The 19,425-nt window shown below is 46.5% G+C and overlaps 1 protein-coding gene across 3 annotated transcripts; it reads left to right on the forward strand.

Annotated features, from left to right (window-relative positions):
* The first annotated feature begins 3,148 nt into the window (after nucleotides 1-3,148).
* LOC129465405 (keratin, type II cytoskeletal 72) lies at nucleotides 3,149-18,966 on the forward strand. 3 transcript variants are annotated; one of them, XM_055247452.1, is made up of 10 exons: nucleotides 3,149-3,584; nucleotides 5,500-5,714; nucleotides 11,633-11,693; nucleotides 12,077-12,172; nucleotides 12,940-13,104; nucleotides 13,627-13,752; nucleotides 16,716-16,936; nucleotides 17,586-17,620; nucleotides 18,381-18,590; nucleotides 18,718-18,966. In XM_055247452.1, exons 1-9 carry the CDS (start codon nucleotides 3,159-3,161, stop codon nucleotides 18,569-18,571), a joined length of 1,536 nt encoding a protein of 511 aa, XP_055103427.1. In that variant the 5' UTR covers nucleotides 3,149-3,158; the 3' UTR covers nucleotides 18,572-18,590; nucleotides 18,718-18,966. The 3 variants fall into 3 exon arrangements, with proteins under 3 accessions (XP_055103427.1, XP_055103426.1, XP_055103428.1); XM_055247451.1 differs by having other exon boundaries at nucleotides 18,381-18,966; XM_055247453.1 differs by lacking the exon at nucleotides 13,627-13,752 and having other exon boundaries at nucleotides 18,381-18,966.
* The last annotated feature ends 459 nt before the right edge of the window (nucleotides 18,967-19,425 follow it).

The following is a 19,425-nucleotide window of genomic DNA, read 5'->3' on the forward strand; positions in this document are numbered from 1 at the left end:
CCAAAGAGAGGGCTCAATGGCCTAAAAAATAGTTTTGAAAACACTGAGTTTTGTGGAGGTTTTTTGTGTGTGACAAGAACAGTACTTTATTTCTGATTCTAGAATCAACTTCCCTCTCCTTTCATCTTTAGTTTGTTTTTTTAATATAACTTATTTATAAAAGCATTATATGCTCATATTAGAAAATTCAGAAATATTAAAAAATAGAAAAAAACCCACTGACAGTGCCCCATTCACAAGTTCACCTCTCAGCCATCAGGTGTGAAAAACATGAAGTTTTGTATTACCCTTTGGTACAACAGAAAGTATCATGCGTTTTTCTGTTATTATGGTTTAATACCATCCATCTGTCCATCCATTCATCCATCTACCCACCCACCCATCTATACATCCATTTATTTGTTTACTAGACTATTCATTAGAGCAGTTTTAGGTTTACAGCAAAATAGAGTGGAAGGTACTTGGGTTTCCCATTTACCCCTTACCCCCACACATGCATAACCTCCTCCCTTATCAACATCTCCCTCCACAGGGGTACATTTGTTATAACTGATGGACTTACACTTATGCAGCATTATCACCTCAAGTCCCAGGTTTACATTGGCGTTCACTGGGAAGTCTGTGGGTTTGGACAAATGTATAATGACATGTAGCCATCATTACAGTACTGTATAGAATAGTTCACTGCCCTAAAATTGCTCTAGCACTAAGCATGTTAATGGGCCTAGAAAGTCCTGCAATAAGATGCTCACTTCATTTTTTTTTAAGCCAAGCACAGAATCCATTCCCATATCTTTTTTTTTGCATGATACCTATTAACTTCCCAAGAACTAGTGTTATAGGGCAAAGGAGACCCAGTTTAACCAGCAATGCATTTTCAATTCTCAGCCTAGAGTGGTTTCATCCGTCTTTTGTAGTAAAGATCTGATTTCTAAGGGCGATGTTCCTTGTCTGGTTTACTAATCCAGGGGTTGCTTTAACCCAAGAACTAATGACAGAGGTGGTCACCAAGGCCTGAGGTGACACCATAAGCTGCTGTCAGAGGCAGAGGCAATGAGAACCCCTCCTCCCTGGCCTCAACCCCCTTTGATCTGCTGACATCCCCACACATCTGAGGCCTTTGAAATCTGCATGTGTCACTTCTGTCTCCTCATGATCTGTAATAAAGGTGATTCAGGGGTTGAGGAATTCCTTATTCATCCGGCCAGTCAACCCCTCATAGGAAGATAAGAAAAGGTCATCTTACTCTTCCCTAACCCTGGGCAGAAGAGCCCTGGTCCCAGGATATCTCAACTCCTTAGAAAATTTCTAGGAAGAAAAAAAAAAAGATTTCAAAGACACCCTTTGTCAGTCAATCCTACGAAAAATTCTCCTCTTTCAATGTAATCCATTCCTTGCTTTTCTACTCTCAGTGGCTAGAATACGTAAATTCATTTTTGTGCTTGTGGAAAAAAAACTGGCTAAAATTACGGGGTAGAGGGAAAATCTCATGTAATAATGAAAAACATAACCTTGATCTTCTTGAAGGGTCTGCCGTCACCCAGCCACACTGACACTGCCCTTCTCCTCTTCAGAGGGAATGGACTACAGCCCCTCCTCTGAGGCAGCACTGAGAGCCCACCCTCTGTCCCACCTAGGACACCCAGACGCCATTATCTGTTCATCTGTGATCGGTGCCATCTCCACCGCTTAACAATGCCCTCACAACTTCGTTCCCCATGGAGTAAACGCTTCGGCTGTTATTATGTCCTGTCATTGGCCCAGAGGAGGCTATGTCAGCCAATTACCCCCAGGTACCATTTAGCCATCCCATGAGGTCCCCAAGGGGAGCCCAGCCTTCAGGGTATCACTGAAGGTGCAGAAACAAGCCTTGCCCTAAGCACTCTGCTGTTTCACAATCATCCTGAATGTCCCTTTGGCCAAGGCCTGGGCTGAGCACTGGGGAAGCAGGGGAGGGAAGGGTGAATCCAGGGGTCCCTGTCAATCTGATAGAGGAAATGGAACACACACCCAGGACTCAGGCAGCTTGAGAAATAAGAGCAATGAAATAATCCCACCTGCATGCCAGAGGAACAGGAGAGCTGTTGCTAAGAGAGGAGGAGACTTGAAGGCAGCTTAAGTTTGAGAAAAGGAAATCGAGTTAGGTGGAAGAAGGAGCCTCTGTAGCTTAAAGGGAATGAAGTTCTAGAATCTAGTTCTTGGTTTTAGATCTGAAGAGTCTTGACCTGTTCCTAATAACTGATCACATTTTGATGCTGAATTAGAAATGACAGGGTTGCAAATGACCTGAGCAGAGGTTTCCTGGATGGGATAAATAAGCCTCTTCTGCTATTAAAAGAAAACAAAAATGAAAACAACCAAAACCTTAGGAAATATCGTTTGCTAAACCACGCCTGAGCCTTCTTGTGCCACCTCCCCAGGCCTTCCTCCCTCCCTCCCAGATAGCATGGTCCCCATTCTTAATCCAGAAATGTTTAGTGGAGAAATCTTTTCTCTGTGGTCCAAAGTCAACCCCCAACACTTGTGACCAGAGCTCTCTGTGTCCTGCCTTCCCCAGTAGACTGAGAGGTCTCTGCAGACGGGGCCAAAATCTCCTCCTTCTGAACTTCCTTCTTGCACACGGGACAGAGCTTTCCTCATCCAGAAGCCTGGGAGGCAGGAGGAGGACAGGCTAAGGATGATTTTCTGGGATAGTCTTGACTCTATTCCATGGCCTTCTGAAGCAGAAGCAGCCTGGATTTCTGCTTCACACACCCCCGTCTCCCCAGACACACACCCCCGTCTCCCCAGACACACACCCAGAGGGTCAGCCCCACTGGAAGTTTCCAGGGGCGATCTTGGGAGTGATAACCCCAGTAATTGGAGGCCAGCAGGTGGAGATAAGGTCGCTAAGCCATGATAATGCAGGAGGTGAGCCAAGTAAATGCTGGGTGCTGGGTCACTTTATAGGGATTCATGGGGAGTTCACGGTGGAACAGACAAAAATCTCGGTGAGTGCATGGTAATTTCCTACATGAAGAACCCAAGAGGCCTCAAGGGATCTAAAAGGTGTTGTCGACATACAAATTAGGCTGACTCCAGCCAGCCAGGCTATTTAAGAGGCAAGCCGGACCGAGAACGCAGCGGCTGTTTGCGCCCCTCCTGCCTCCTTGCCAGCCATGAGCCGCCAACTGACCCATTTCCCCTGCGGGGAGCGCCTGGGCTTCAGCGGTTACTCCGCAGTCCTCTCCGGCGGGATCGGCAGCAGCTCTGCCTCATTCCGGGCCGGGGTCAAGGGCTCGGCCTCCTTTGGCAGCAAGAGCCTCTTCTGCCTTGGGGGCAGCCGACGTCTGGCGCTCAGCGCTGCGGCGGGGCGAGGCGGCGGCCGCCTGGGTGGCTTCGTGGGCACCGTCTTCGGCAGCGCCGGGCTGGGGCCCACGTGTCCCTCCGTGTGCCCGCCCGGGGGCATCCCTCAGGTCACCGTCAACAGGAGCCTCCTGGCCCCGCTCAACGTGGAGCTGGACCCCAAGATCCAGAGGGTGCGCGCCCAGGAGCGGGAGCAGATCAAGGCGCTGAACAACAAGTTCGCCTCCTTCATCGACAAGGTGAGTCCTCAGGCATCGGCCTGTCCCTGCGTTGGGCGCAGTGTGCACAGTGGTGCTGGCTCTGCCACTGGCGAGCTGCGTGGGAGCGTGGGCGGGTCATAACCTCTCCGAGCCTCCCTTTTCCATTTGTAAATGGGCACAATAATGGGTCTTACTCGAGTGGGTTGAGATGAGGCTTAATGGGGATGTTTACAAAGTGCTCAGAACAGTGCCCGGCACATACTTCCAATAAACAGGATGTATTAGCCCGTTTTCATGCTGCTGATAAAGACATACCCGAGAATGGGAAACAAAAAAAAGAGGTTTAATTGGACTTACAGTTCCCCATGGCTGGGGAGGCCTCAGAATCATGACGGGAGGCCAAAGTCACGTCTTATATGGCAGTGGCCAGAGAAAAAGGAGAAAGAAGCAAAAACGGAAACCCCTGATAAACGCATCAGATCTCGTGATACTTATTCACTATCAGGAGAATAGCAGGAGAAAGACTGGCCCCCATGATTCATTTACCTCCCCCTGGTCCCTCCCACAACACGTGGGAATTCTGGGAGAGGTAATTCAAGTTGAGATTTGGGTGGGGACACAGCCAAAACCCGTCAAGGACGTTCATTTCTTTCTTGCATGAGACAAGACCGTGGGAAGGGAGGGGGCAGGATCTCCAAGGAATGGGCACTTTGAGAGCTCCCAATATCAGAAGAAGAGATGGGACCCACATTCAGGGCAGGGCATTAGGAACAGAGGCCAAGAGACGTTGCAGGACATGGTGCTTGGTGCCTGAGGAGTGGGGTGAGTGTGTAGCCAGGAAGGTGACAGAAGAGGTGAGAGGAAAGGGCCAGAAAACTGAAGGGTGAGGCTGAGGAGGCACTTGGAAAGAGTGCATGTAAAGTTACAGGTGTGTGCTGAGGGTGGGGCATCCAGAAATTGGGGTAATAGGGAAGTTGTCCCTGGAGCTTCCGAGGCAATGACCCCAGTGAGTGGAGAGGAGACAGGGAGTGGGCTTCTCTTGTCTCCACCTGGGTGGAAGGTGTAGACGGTGAGTGATAAGGGGACAGCCTGATACCAATAGCTGACATTTATGGTGCTGTCCCAAGTGATTCTCATTTACTAATGCACAACCCATGATTCTGTCGTTGTTCTGCCTTGCAGGTGAGGATAGTAAGACATGGGAGGCTAAGAAATGAGCTCACCTTGGACAGGACAGTTAGTGGTGGACCGAGTGTCACCACTTTGCTAGGGAAGAGGAAGTGAGGTGGCAGGAGGGCACAGGTCTGCATGGAAGAAACACAGTGGCTATTCCAGAGGCCGGGGCATTCTCTTGCTCTTTTATGTCTGTTGTTCCCTAGCATGTTTCCTTCTGCCCCTCAAACTAAAAGATAGGTGAGAAGAGGAATGCTGGTGTGTGGCAGAGGGCTTGGAGTTACTGAGTCTAAAAATGTGCACCCTGGTCAAGTACGAAGGAACCTTGCGAAGATGTGGTAACCTGCTGTGAACAACAAAGAAACGAACAAACCAAGTGCAATTTAGGCTACACAACAGGAGGAACGCTCTAAATGCCTGTGTGCTTTCCAATGTCACTCCCCAGTCCCTGTTTCTCCCCTGCTCCCCATTTCTCTTTACTCAGAAAACACCAGCATTTATAGCAAGAGAAGCTACCTCTGTCTCATGAAAACTCACTGAGGCAGAGGCAGATGGTACCATTGCTTAAGTCCTCTTCCTGATTTCTTATAGACCAGGTCCTATTTCTTGTCTTGGAGATCCAGGTGAGCAAGTCCCTCGGCTGAATCCACCCCGGGATGAGCCTTGTTCTTTCCTACCCTCAGTCCCCCAGGATGGCTGCCTCTGGTTTTTGGGGCCCTCTCCTCACTCTTGAGAGGCAACAACATGGGGACTCTGGGAGATGACTGCCTTTGGGTTCCAGGTGCGGTTCCTGGAGCAGCAGAATCAGGTGCTGGAGACCAAGTGGAACCTCCTACAGCAGCTGGAGTTGAACAACTGCAGGAAGAACCTGGAGCCCATTTATGAGGGCTACATCAGCGACCTGCGGAAGCAGCTGGAGACGCTGTCTGGGGACAGGGTGAGGCTGGACTCGGAGCTGAGGAACATGCAGGATTTGGTGGAGGACTACAAGAAGAGGTGAGTGAGTGGCAGGGAATATGCCCCTGGAGGATCTGATTTCAAATGAGGTTTTTGTTTGGAGACAGCATTTTTGCTTCTTAGAACCTTTGCTGATACCGGGGGAGGAAGGAACATCCAGACAGAATGGGACTTAGGAAAAGAATAGATCTACCTACACCAGTTCTCCAAACTGTCTAGGAAATGTGTGCTCAATTTCTAGCACTGAAAATGGAGGAATGGGGAAAGAGAGTTGTATCAAAACCAGATGGACAACCCAAATGCCTTTGTAGTTCCTCCTGAGTTAAGTTTTCCATGGCAGTTCCCAGAACGTAAGACACCCCATCAATTCCAGAACAAATTTTAAATCTAAAAAAAAGAATTTTAAAAACTTATTCCACGTTGAATCATGGCTGTGCTGCTGAATCCTGGCTTTAAAGAGAATAATTGAGAATGTTTGAGGATGATTGAGAATGAGATGGAACCAGAGGTTGTGTCTTCCTCCAAGTTGAGCTGAATATGAGACAGTAATAAATCAAGGCTCAGTGTGACCTGATATTTTGGAAGTTTGCTTCCAGATGCCAGAATTTCTAGGGAAATCCTGAATTGTGGCTTCTTCCACAATTCAAGTGGCTGGAGACCGTCAGAGCTGAGTTCTTTCTCTTGTTCCCTATTCAATCTACCTGCCCATCCCTATTCTGAAATTCCCTCAAAGCGGAACCCTGGCCCAAGCCATGCATGGAGAACCTGAGGAAGGAGGAGACACGGTCCCTGACCTCAGAAAGCACACAGATTGTGAGGACAGGCTTAAAAAACAGTTTCAGATAGCCACCAACAAGAAGAAACAAATATGGTGTGAACTGAGATCAGTGGAATTAAGATGGGAACTGGAGCCCAATCTCTAGATGCAAGCAGGGTCTGGAAAGAACAGGCGGCTGCCAGACATAGTCCAGAAGTCTCACATGGAGGCGTACAGGGGCGGTGCTATCTCTGGGCCTTTCAGATTGGAGTGGCTTTGTGTTCCTGAACCACCATGAACTAGTTGAGCAACCACAGGTGAGTCTCTGTGTCCTCTGTGAACTTTAGTTTTAGTGTTTATGAAAACCAAATACTGATACTTGCCTTGCTACCTAAAAGAGCTATTGAGAGGATAATGCCAGCCAGACAGTAGCGTATTAGCAGCTTTGAAAAGAATCCAAGTGCTACACAAATGTAAGGCATTGTTTTCCCTATGTCGGAAGGCTTGGATTTGAATCCCAGCTTCACTAGTAACTAGCATTATGACCTCATCTATAAAATTGGGATAATAATAGAATCTACTTCATAGGGCTGTTGCAGGGATTAAATGAAATAATTTGTGCTAAGAATTTAGCACAGTGTTTAGCATATAGTAAGGGATACAATAAATATTAGCTGCATTTATTAGGAGTATTTTAAAACTGATTTTATCACCCATCTCTTCCACCTGTGGGTCCTCATGCCAGGTTTTTCATCTCTCTTATATCATAAGAAATGCTAATCATATATCATCATTGAATTAGAATTTTCAGTGCATTTGCCTTCCTGTTAAACTGTGAGTTTCTAGAAGATGCACAGTGTATATGTCTTAAGCATCATTGTACACGCTGAAGCTTTTCTCATAGACTCTCTAAAATGATTTTAAAAAACTTCATAATTAAAAAATTTCACAGTTAAAAAATTGAAGCTACAACCTTTTAATCATAAGTGTAAGTAGTTTCAAAGGGTGTAATTTCAAACGTATTATGTGTGTTCCCATTTAAAATTGTAATAGCCACATCACTCATTTAGATGTATCCAATTGCATCCAGGTGCTGCAGCAGGTTAGTGCCCATCACCCTTCATCTAAAAAGCCAATGAATGGGCTCTGCTTTAAAAATCATAACTTTTACCTTGATCCTTTTCCCATTTGGACTCCAATTTTCATGCCACTTTCCCCACATAATTTTGTTATAATATATTTTTATGCCTCTAAGTCTTTTATTGATCACCCTATCACAAAATATGCATGTATCTTGAAACCTTAGAAAGTTTGCTTCTTGTGGCCTGTAATTCCAGCAGTTTGGGAGGCTGAGGCAGGTGGATCATTTGAGCTCAAGAGCTAGAGGCCAGCTGGCCAACATGGCGAAACCCTGTCTCTACAAAAAATATAAAAAATTAGCCGGGCATGGTGGCGCGTGTCTGTGTTCCCAGCTACTCAGAGGCTGTGGCATTAGAATGTCTTGAACCTGGGAGGCAGAGGTTGCAGTGAGCTGAGATCAAGCCACTGCACTCCAGTCTGGGCGACAGAGCAAGATTCTGTCTAGAAAAAAAAGAAAAAAAGAAAGTTTACCTTTTGTGATCATAAGTTTTTAAATGTCAAAAGACTTATTTTGGGTTGAGTTATCCAAACAGCAAAACGTATTGCTAATTTTGTTAAATAAGTATTAAACATAAAAAATGAAAAAAATTGAAACTACTTTTTCTAATGAGTTGAATGGGGCAGATTTTTTTCTAAGTGGCTTAGTTATCTATGTATGAATATTGATTCTTATTGAGCTGAGATAGGATTCTAGTCCTGTGTGTTTTCCATTCTTAGGTGAGTGCTGGGAAACTTTAATTATATAAGTAGATTTTAATAGAAGGAGCTTTGCGAGCCCAGTGTTATTTAGTTCTCGGAATGCCTTTCCAGTTTTTCTGCTTTTTCTTTCTTCCATAGTGCTTACTGTTTGTAACATGCTGCATAATTGACACAACTTATTTGTTGTATTTGTTGTTTGTCTCTCTCTGCTTTGTAAGGGCAGGGATCTTTGTTTTGTTTTGTGCCTACAAAGTACCCCACACTCAATACATACTTTCTTAGGTGAATGATTACATGTCAAAATCACATAATGACTCATCATTAAAGATCATGTTTAACCATCTGTCAGCTGACAATTCAAATCCTTCTTTTTCTGAAAGCAAAAATTAAAAACCATCTGACTTGCAAAAAGAACTTGTTTCCTAGTCAGTAAAGTCATTAGCTTCCAAATTTCTGGAAAATTTTTCAATAAGGCTTTACCAAGACTGATCAAATGACCATGCTTATACAACTTATTCTGTCCTTTAGGAGCACCACGTTTAATCCAATGGATCAGAAAGAACTGGAAACATAAAACATTGTTAGTACTCAATACACCTATGCCAATTCTTTATCCTTAAAAAATAATGTGATTCTGCCTCATGTTTTTGTACACGAATACACACACTGGCACATTTTTGAAACTTTGGAGCTGCAGATTTACCTCATTCAATTTATATAGAAAATATCTGCCCTCTAGCTTCATTGGAAAAGCCAATTTTCATGTTCAAATCAGAGACATGAGTTGCTTTTTATCAGAAAAAGCCTGACTTCATTTCTAAATTCAAGTAAAAATAAGACTTTGTACTTTAGGGACTGTTATAAAATCCACTCAGCAATAAACTAAGAAATATGTCTTGTATAATAGGTTACTGAAAGCATTCAAGATTAAAATGATTTAGATTTAATATAACTAATACAACTGTTTATGTTATAAAACAAGAGAAATCAATATGTACTTTTTCATGATTTAACTTTTAGTTATTCATTGTAATATATTTTTAAATAATAAGTTATTTTTAGGTTAATAATGCTATAAAACTTATTTTTCTTTTTAATGTGTGTATTGAACTCTAGTGTTTGGCATGTAGAAGTAAATAACGTAAAATTATTTACAACTAATGTCATTGATTTTGATAGTCCACTTGGTCAAACGTTTTCTATGTATTTTAGGAAATAGACATAAACTACTAAAAATTAATTGGTCTGGCAACTACCATATGTTTTATTTTTATTAAGAGGGGGTAGACATTATTAATCATTTTGTAAGATAATATAAAATAAAGATTGACTGTAATAGAAATGGCTGTTTCATGACATAATTTGATTAAAAGATTTCAGTTATCTTTTGAATAAGACACAGAATCTGGGATAAATCATATAAACTGCTTTCTGTGTCTTTTATACAGCATAACTAGAAAGATCTACAGCCTCAGAAAACATCCCAGTCACATTTGAAATAGCTCCCTTCACTACTCTGCACTGCTCAGCCATTCAGCAGTGCTTTTTTGTTGTTATTATACTTTAAGTTTTAGGGTACATTTGCACAACGTGCAGGTTTGTTACATATGTATACATGTGCTGTGTTGGTTTGCTGCACCCATTAACTCATCATGTACATTGGGTATTTCTCCTAATGCTATCCCTCCCCCCTCCCCCCACCCCACGACAGGCTCCAGTGTGTGGTGTTTCCCTTCCTGTGTCCAAGTGTTCTCATTGTTCAATTCCTACCTATGAATGAGAACATGCGGTGTTTGGTTTTCTGTCCTTGCAATAGTTTGCTCAGAATGATGATTTCCAGCTTCATCCATGTCCCTACAAAGGATATTAACTCATCCTTTTTTATGGCTGCATAGTATTCCATGGTGTAGATGTGCCACGTTTTCTTAATCCAGTCTATCACTGATGGACATTTGGGTTGGTTCCAAGTCTTTGCTATTGTGAATAGTGCCACAAAAAACATACGTGTGCATGTGTCTTTATAGTAGCATGATTTATAATCCTTTTAGTATATACCTGGTAATGGGATGGCTGGGTCAAATGGTATTTCTAGTTCTAGATCCTCGAGGAATTGCCACACTCAACAGTGCTTTTTGAGGAGGGGGCTTTCAAAAGGACATGCCTTAGGAATGAGTGAAGAGCTGAAAAGGATTGTTTATGTTAAGTACATGAATAAAAAAGCTATTATCTAGCCTTAATTCTTTTTTTCAATGTTTTACTATGGTAAAATACACATAACAAAATTTACCATCTTAACCATTTTTCAGTGGACGGTTCAGTGGTATCAAATACATTCATAATGTTGTGCAACCATCACCACTGTCCACCTCCAGAACATGCTTTCCACCTAGTGAAATGAGAACTCTATACCCACTTAACACTAATTCCTCATTTCTTCCCTCCCCTCTTCCCAGCCCCTGGCTCCCACCATTCTACTTTCTGTCTCTGACTTAGACTACTCTAAGTACCTCACATGAATGAGACCATCTGTCTTTTGGAATATTTGTCTTTTTGTGATTGGCTTCTTTCACTTAGCAGAATGTCCTCAAGGTTCATCCATGTCGTAGCATATGGTAGAATTTTTTTTTCTTTCTAAGTCTGAATGGTATCCCATTGTATGTATACACCACATTTTGCTTATCCATTTAGCATTAATTATTTCTTACCAATGCTCTATTTCGTTACCATACTCTCACAAATGTCCTGTAACGCATTCTTTGAGAATAATAAGGGATGGAAGAGGTAAGCTCTTTAAATAAAATGGTTAGTACTGTTACTTCCCCAATCAACAATATGTCTATTAAGAACATCCCAGTCCTAACCACATTTCTGTGTCTTAGACCTTGCTTCTGTTTCTGCTTCACCTGGAACAGAAATATGTATAAGAAATAGGTAAAACATACAGTCTGAAAGTGAGAATGGTGCTTTTGTTTGGTGCCTAGGAGGTTTTTGCACCCTGAGCCATTGCACAGTATTAAGATGCCATGTGCCAGAAGGGAGTGTCTTTTCACCTCTGCTGTAATGTGGGAGGGGCTAATTGTGACAGGGAGAGGGACAGTAGAATCTGCATGACATCTCAACCACAGGTGCTCTCTGAGGCAGGTAGTTTTAAGACGGACTGCATAGGCACAGAGGAGCTGGAAATTGATTCCTTTAAATATGTCCTTGCCTGCATCCCCTTAAGCAAGGTTATGTATGCCCCAGGGGTACATGAATCCCAGTTTGAAGACCCCCACCCTGCAGCTCTCAGCACAGAGGTGGTCACTAACTGTTCAGTGAGTGTTTGCAGAACTGAATTACCTCATTGTCTTGCCCCATGCAGGTATGAAGTGGAGATTAACAGACGCACAGCTGCTGAGAATGAGTTTGTGGTGCTGAAGAAGGTAAGAGGGGTGCAAGGTGGGCTGGAAGAAGCCTAGACCTGACCACCTGGCACAATGATGCTTGTAGGGTGAGGAAAGGGGCCCTGTAGGTCACTCAGTCCCTTGGGCAGGGGTGACTGGTACTCTAACTTCCCAGCCCCTCCCTCCAAGTCCCTTGCCTGGGATGCATGCTGTTTCTAGAATTTGCCAGTCTAAAATCTGGGCATTTTACTGCACTACTGGTGTAGCCATTGCACTGCACGTTAGTTGGTTTACTCTCAGGGACTGAGCCCCCTATGAAGCACAGGGTGAAGGGAGCGGAGAGAGCAAGGCTTCCTGTGGCGGGGGGGAGGAATGGGCAGAGGAGGCCCTCTCAGGGCGGCTTGACTGTCATGTGCTCCCAGGATGTGGATGCTGCTTACATGAATAAGGTTGAGCTCCAGGCCAAGGTGGACTCCTTGACAGATGAGATTACATTCTTCAAGTGCCTTTATGAAGGGGTAAGGACTTGGCTGACCTCTCTTGTGAGGTCTGCTCTTTTAACAAGTGGTTTCTGGCCCCTGGCTGGAAGGTGGTGTGGACCAAGAATTGGGAGGGAGAAAGCTTTCAACCTGGTGCCCCTGACATTCACCAAGGCCCTACTGGGTGCTGAACAATGAGCTAGGTTTTGAGGAGTCCATGAAAGAGAAGAAATGATTATTGCCCTCCAGGAGTTCACAGCCTGGCAGGAAAACACCATGTAGCTGAGCTTTCAGAGAACAGAGGAAGGAATGGTGGGTTCCGCCCGGGCCATCAGTGAAGGTTGTTGGAGACAGAGGAGAAAGAGGACGATTTCAGTGGGTGCTGAGGGGGGCAGAAAAATAGAAGGTCAAGGAGCCTGTCTTGTGCTAAAGCATGAGGAATCAGGAAGGGCCCAGAGGCCTGGGGAAGGGACTGGTGCTGGTGACTCCCTAGGGGCCTTCACGTGCTAGGTAAAGAGTCCAGACTTGGTCCTATGGGTGGAGGGTGGCGGTGGCTGGTTTCTGAGGATGAGAATGTAGAAGAGGGCAGGAGTGCTCCTGAGTGTGCAATGGAGAGAGGAGTCCAAGCGTTTGCGGCTGAAAGCCTAAGGTGCTCCTTCACGTGCCTGCCAGGCACTGGTGCGGAGGCAGAGTTCAAACGCTGAGGAAAGGCAGAGGGACAGTGAGGAATTTGCCCAGGGAGGACCAAGAGAACTGGTTCCTCATGAGTACCCCTTAATTAGCTCCCCTCCCCCAACCATCCCCAGGAGATCGCTCAGATCCAGTCCCACATCAGCGACACGTCCGTCATCCTGTCAATGGACAACAACCGGGACCTGGACCTGGACAGCATCATTGCCGAGGTCCGTGCCCAGTATGAGGAGATCGCCCTAAAGAGCAAGGCCGAGGCTGAGACCCTGTACCAGACCAAGGTGAGCTGGGTGCCAGGTGTGCTGAGTCCCACTGGCCACAGCTAGCACCCTCTCAGTATGTGTGCATGTGTACGTGTGTGTGCGTGTGTGTGTGTGTGTGTGTGTGTGTGTGTATTTGGGCTCAGTCAAGACCTTCTTTGTCCTGGAGGTGGGCCTCACGGAAGTGCCACCCCATGGGTGAGGGAGATTAACTACAGTCTTGGCTTGTTTTGCGGACATATGTGGGGCTTAGCCCTTCTCCTGTCACGGCCCTTGGCTGAGGCCACACCACCTACAACCCTGATAGGATTCTGACACAGTTTCTATGGGTAATTCACATATATTTTCTTATCTTCATGTTTTCTTCATGTTTCCACTTTGGCAAAATGAGGATAGGAAATTCACACTCTGCCAAGGCTCTCGTGTTTGAGAACCTGAGGATCTTGTTGAACTAGGGCAGGATCCTTTCTGTCCAGAAGAAAAGGGACCTGCCCTAGTTCAGTAGGATCCTTGTGTTCCTCTTCTCTTGTCACCCAACCTCAGATCCAGGAGCTGCAGGTCACAGCAGGCCAGCATGGGGATGACCTCAAGCTCACCAAGGCTGAAATCTCTGAGCTCAACCGCCTGATCCAGAGGATCCGCTCAGAGATAGGGAATGTGAAGAAGCAGGTGGGTTCTATGAAATTAATCCACTAACAGTATTTATTGAGTCACAATCTGGGCCAGACAGAATATGAAGAAAGGGTAAAACACAGTGCCCTCCTTAGGGCCTCCTCCAATTTACCAGGAGAGGATGATCTGAACAGATATGGAGGGATAAAGCGGCCTACACACTGTAGGTAAGTGTTACAGGAGCCCAGAGGGGTGAGAGGTGAATGAGGACCCCAGGGAAGCTTTGCAGGAGGTGGGATTACACCAGGAGAGGGGAAGGAGCAGGTGAAGGAGCCCGCAGGAGCAATGGGCCTAGGTAGGGATGTGCACGGCACGCATGCAGGTGGGCTTGCCTATCTGGGGCAGGCGGCTCGCTGCTCAGCAGGGGTGGTAGGGAGCAGGGGACACCACTGGGTATGAATAGGTAGGCCTTGAGGTTTAGACCTAACGCGGGAGGTAAAAGGGAGCCATTTGGAGATTTCCCATGATGATACCTTGTGGGAGGAGAGAGAATCCAGCAGGAGATTTTAGAACAAAATGGAGGAGGCACAGCCCCCACAACCCAGATCGGGCTCAGGGCCCTGCACGCGTGTGGAGCTTTCCTGAACTAGTGCTGTGCTATGGAGAGGACACTGCACCGAGGTCCCCCTTTTTGGGAGGTAGTACCCGTGCAACCACATCTGTGGCTCTAAAGCAAGCAAACCCATGAGTCCTCAAGTTTGTGAAGGCAGTGCAAGGGTTTAAGGCTCTCAGCTCCCAGGCAAGTCAAGTTGTCCCATCTCCTTACCCTCCCCTGCACCCCATCTCTCACCCTGCATGGTGCATGCTTACACATGTACACACACACACACACACACACACACACTAATCCTCTGTGCTTATGGTAGTGGGAAGAAGAAAGACCAGCATTAAATAACTTACGGTGTTTTTGTTTAATCAAGAGCTATATAAGTGCAGAAAAAACACAGATGTTTGAAGCTACCCTCAGTATTCTACTACAGTGTTTAACTAATGAAATGCTATGTGTTTATGGTTGGATGAGGTTATTACCAGGAAGTGACTTGCTTTGGTGGTCAGGGAAGATACCCTGTGTGGGGAACAAATGGGGATCCCTCGCAATGCTGAGTCCCCATTGCGGCTCCTTTTGAGGGCCCTTAGCTAAGGTGCTTCCTGCCCTTCTGGCCTCCTCCATCAAAGAAGCCCACCATGTCACATGCAGAGTTTCTTAGCATTTGGTGTCCTCAGCATTCATGTGACATTTGTTTCAAAGGATGCTAAAATTTCAAGTCCTCTCAACTCGGGTCATGTTCACAAGACCCAAGCTTTTGGTGTCCCTCTGCCCCAGGTTCACTCTGTGGGATCTTGGTCAGTAAAAAAGAACAGAAGACAGTTTGATGAGTTCAGGTGACAGTGTGTGTGGCCACTCCATGAATGATTAAAACCTCTACAGTCCCAAGGGTGGGGCAGGGTTTTCTGTGGTTAGAAGGCTGGGTCCTAGGCATCTCCTTGAGGCTGTGAGCCACTCATCCAAAATGCGAGGGCATTGGCACTGCTGGGGGCCTGCCCAGCAGAGGAGGATGGTGGCAGCTGGACAATATTCTAGAGCCCATTTGGCCTTGGATCAGCTGCTTTCCTTGGTGTGAAGCAAATGTGGCTCCACAGACGGGCACAGCCCAGAAAGAAAACCTCAGCTCCCACCAAAACCTTAACTGAGGAAACACATACTCAGACTGAAGGGCTCAGGAAGTCCCCTGGGGGCTTTCACATAAGTGCAAGCACACAGCCCCAGCTGCAGTTATGCAAAGCTATCTTCTTTAATTAATTAATTAATATATATATTTTTTGAGAGGGATTATCCCTCTGTCACCCAGGCTGGAGTTCAGTGGCGCAATCTGGGCTCACTGCAACCTCCATCTCCTGGGTTCAAGTGATTCTCCTGCCTCAGCCTCTCGAGTAGCTGGGACCACAGGCAGCTGCACACCATCACTCCCGGCTAATTTTTGTATTTTTAGTAGAGACGAGGTTTCATCATGTTGGCCAGGCTGGTCTTGAACTCCTGACCTCAGGTGATCCACCTGCCTTGGCCTCCCAAAGTGCTGGGAATACAGGCATGAGCCACTGTGCCTAGTCTGTTTTATTTATTTATTTATTTTTAATTTTAATTTTGGTTTTACGTTCTGGGGTACATGTACAGGATGTGCAGGTTTGTTACACAGGTAAACGTGTGCCATGGTGGTTTGCTGCACCTATCAACCCATCACCTAGGTATTGAGCACAGCATGCATTAGCTATTTTTTAAGCTAATTTTCCTAAAGCTCTATCTCCCTCCACCCGCCAACAGGCTCCAGTGTGCGTTGTTCCCCTCCCTGTGTCCATATGTTCTCATTGTTCAGCTCCCACTTAAAGTGAGAACATGTGGTGTTTGGTTTTCTGTTTCTAGTTATGTAAAGGCATCTTCTAAGCCTGTTGCCATTTAGCATAGTTCTCTGTGGGATTTGGGGACCAAACTCTAAATGTGGCAAGTTTATAGGACATTTTATTAATAGGACCTTTATTAGCCCTCATGTTTTCCCTGTGATTTATGGGATCTCCTAAAACAACCTGTACACTGCAGAGCTGATTGAAGTCTAGCTGCTCAGAGACTTTTTTTCAGAGTTGACATAAGAATCTTACAGCTGATATTTCAGGCCAGGAGGGAGAGGGCAGGGGCCATGTGCCCAGGCCACCCACTTTCTCAGCGCTTTCCCCTCCCCCCTCCCAGGTGAAGGTTTTCTACTTTCAGATGCAGAGGCATGAGCCAGGGTGAACCATGCCTGGAGTTAGGGGAAGGACAGACTCACCTCTAGGGATGGCCAAAGTTGGATAAACCAGGAGGATCCCAAGTACTTACCATCAGTCAGGACAAAACAAGGGGAGGTTGTCCAAGCAAGATCTCAGAACTGGGCTCTGACTCTTAAGTGCTGGATCTGTTTGCCCCTCAGTGCACCAATCTGGAGACTGCCATAGCCGACGCTGAGCAGCGGGGGGACTGCTCCCTGAAAGACGCCCGGGCCAAGCTGGATGAGCTGGAGGGTGCCCTGCACCAGGCCAAGGAGGAGCTGGCACGGATGCTGCGTGAGTACCAGGAGCTCATGAGTCTGAAGCTGGCCCTGGATGTGGAGATTGCCACCTACCGCAAGCTGCTGGAGAGTGAGGAGTGCAGGTGAGGGGCCGGATACCATGTTTCGGGGCCAGTTTTCTCTCTGCTTTGGTAGGAAGCTCCAAGGCAAACAGTTTGGTCCTGTTTAGGTCCTACTGAAGTAAAACCATACAGCAAATAGGCTTGTCACATGATTAGGAAGGCCAAAGTTAGACAGCAAGAAAGACCAAGTTGTAAAAAATCCCAAAGGCTGTGGGAGATGAGGTATTAATGCTGGCAATGTTTGAGAAACAGCATCCCCTGACCCTTCATGGTGCATTTTTGTGGGTGGGGAGAGGAGCAAGATGGCCTCTAAGGGCTGTCCAAGTTCAAGGTCGCTCCAGCAAAGCCTGGGGCTCCAATGGGGAGGTAAGCTCATTCTTCTTAATTGTCTAAGAACAGTGGCATGACTAGAGGGAAGTGGAAGCCTAATGATCCCACACAGCAAGCAGCTCTAAAGCATCTTGATGGAGGGCTGACTCCTTGCAGCAGATTTTCATCTCAGTTTTCTATTTCTTGGGGGGGTCGCACTGGGGTGTGTGGGAAGAAAGGAGGCTGGGATGAGGTTGGGAAGGCACATTCTGTGTGGAGAGGCTTATTCACAGAGGTGACTTCCAGGTGGTTGGGGTGATTATTTATGAGAGATTTACCTGTTTTTCTTCTCCTTTTTCAGGATGTCTGGCGAATATCCAAATTCTGTGAGCATCTGTAAGTATCTGCAGATCTCAGTTCTGCCCTTGGTCACCTTACCAAAAGTCCGAGTCCCTTTAATTCATGACACAAAAGAGAAATCAGAATGACAGAGGGGGCTCAGGGGAGACTTAAGGGCAAAAGGAAGGAGCTGGCTGTAGTAACTAAGGGGAAGCAGTGGATGGAGAAGACTATCATGAGAGACAAAAGTACAACCTATAGAAAGATCAAATGATACTCATGAGTGTATCATCCAACGAATGATGCTTAATGGTGACATTATTTTTCTGTTGATCAAAGCAAAGGCCTCCAATTGTAGTTAAGGGGAATTGGGGGGCCTGAAGGGTTGAGTGATGGAATGAATGAATGAGATGGAATGGTTGAATGAATGAATGAGAGCATGTCCTCAGAGAGCCTGTGTGGAGATGCTGTGGTGCTGAGAGACAGGGCCCTCAGTGGCCCCTTTCCCCATCAGCAGACCAGCAGCACCAGATGGGCCCTGGGAAGTGCCTCTCTTCATTTGGTCCTGCCCATGGGGGAAATTCACACACTAATAGGAAAAGGTAAAATGTATGAGGCTAAGTGCATGAAAAATGAAGCTGTATGATCAGTGCTGATAAAAATCTCTTAGTAGACTGAAACACACAACAGAGAGAATCCATCTCAGCAGGAAGCCACTGCGGGCAAGAGTAAAGGGGGTGGCCTAGGATGCCCCAGGAGGGGCTCTGATGTGGGGCTGGAGCTGACTGGGGCTGAGGTCTTCTCTCATGCATTCCAGCTGTCATCAGCAGCACCAATGCTGGGGCAGGAGGGGCTGGCTTCAGCATGGGCTTTGGAGCCTCGAGCAGTTATAGCTACAAAACTGCAGCTGCAGACGTCAAGACCAAAGGCAGCTGTGGCAGCGAGCTCAAGGATCCCCTTGCCAAAACCTCGGGGAGCAGCTGTGCCACCAAAAAGGCCTCCAGATGATGGACAAGTGGTTGGCTCTGTGAGCAGAAAGCTTCCCAACCCACCCATCTCCTCCCTCTCCTTCTCTGGGCTCCCTTTCCAAGTCAAGAAATGCTTTGTCTGTCACTACAGTCCCAACCCCATTTCCTCTCCCTGTTGTCCTCAAGGTGTGATGCTTTGATGCAAGGAGTCCAGTCAGGAGCTCTCTCAGTGGCCTCTTTCTTGGTCCCGTTTCGTTGGGTCATTGCCTGAAATGCAAAGACAGCACACATGCCCAGGATGTTTCCCCAAGGCCAGCTACAAGCCCCTCTGCCCCCATGCCTTTCTCGGGCCTTCACTGCTAAGGGACTCTCTTCATCTTCTGATTGGGATTGTGTCCAGTCCTCTGCTTCTCCTGCAATAAATGATTAAATCTGTTTGGTTCTCAGTTGAATCTGTTGCCCAGGATGTCACCATCTGCAGTGCCTTAGCTTTTCTTCATCTGATTCTTGCTTCACTCTGGGTCCCTGGGCTCATGATGCTCTTCACTGGTTTTAGCCAGGTAGGCACTGGGTGAGGGCGGATCCTTGTAAACAGGTGAAATGTATTACCGAGGCCACTGCCGGGCAGGCCCGTTGCTTCATGTGCCCTGTGCCACCTATTCTGCACAATAGCCCTGCAAGACATCATTACCCCACGATAGATACAGACGTTAGAGCTTCTGCATGGCTTCCTGCTCTGGTTCTCAAAGCACCCACGGTTGTGCACACCCACTGTCTGTGTAGCAAGGGGTCATCCCTTCATTCTCCCCACTGTCTCACTCTCCACCACCCACCACTCACTCCCCAGTCCTGCTGCCACACAATGGCCCTGCCTTCCTCTTCTTTTAACCGACT

Source organism: Symphalangus syndactylus, chromosome 17 (genome assembly GCF_028878055.3).
Source record: "Symphalangus syndactylus isolate Jambi chromosome 17, NHGRI_mSymSyn1-v2.1_pri, whole genome shotgun sequence".
In the NCBI taxonomy this organism is placed as follows: Eukaryota; Metazoa; Chordata; class Mammalia; order Primates; family Hylobatidae; genus Symphalangus; species Symphalangus syndactylus.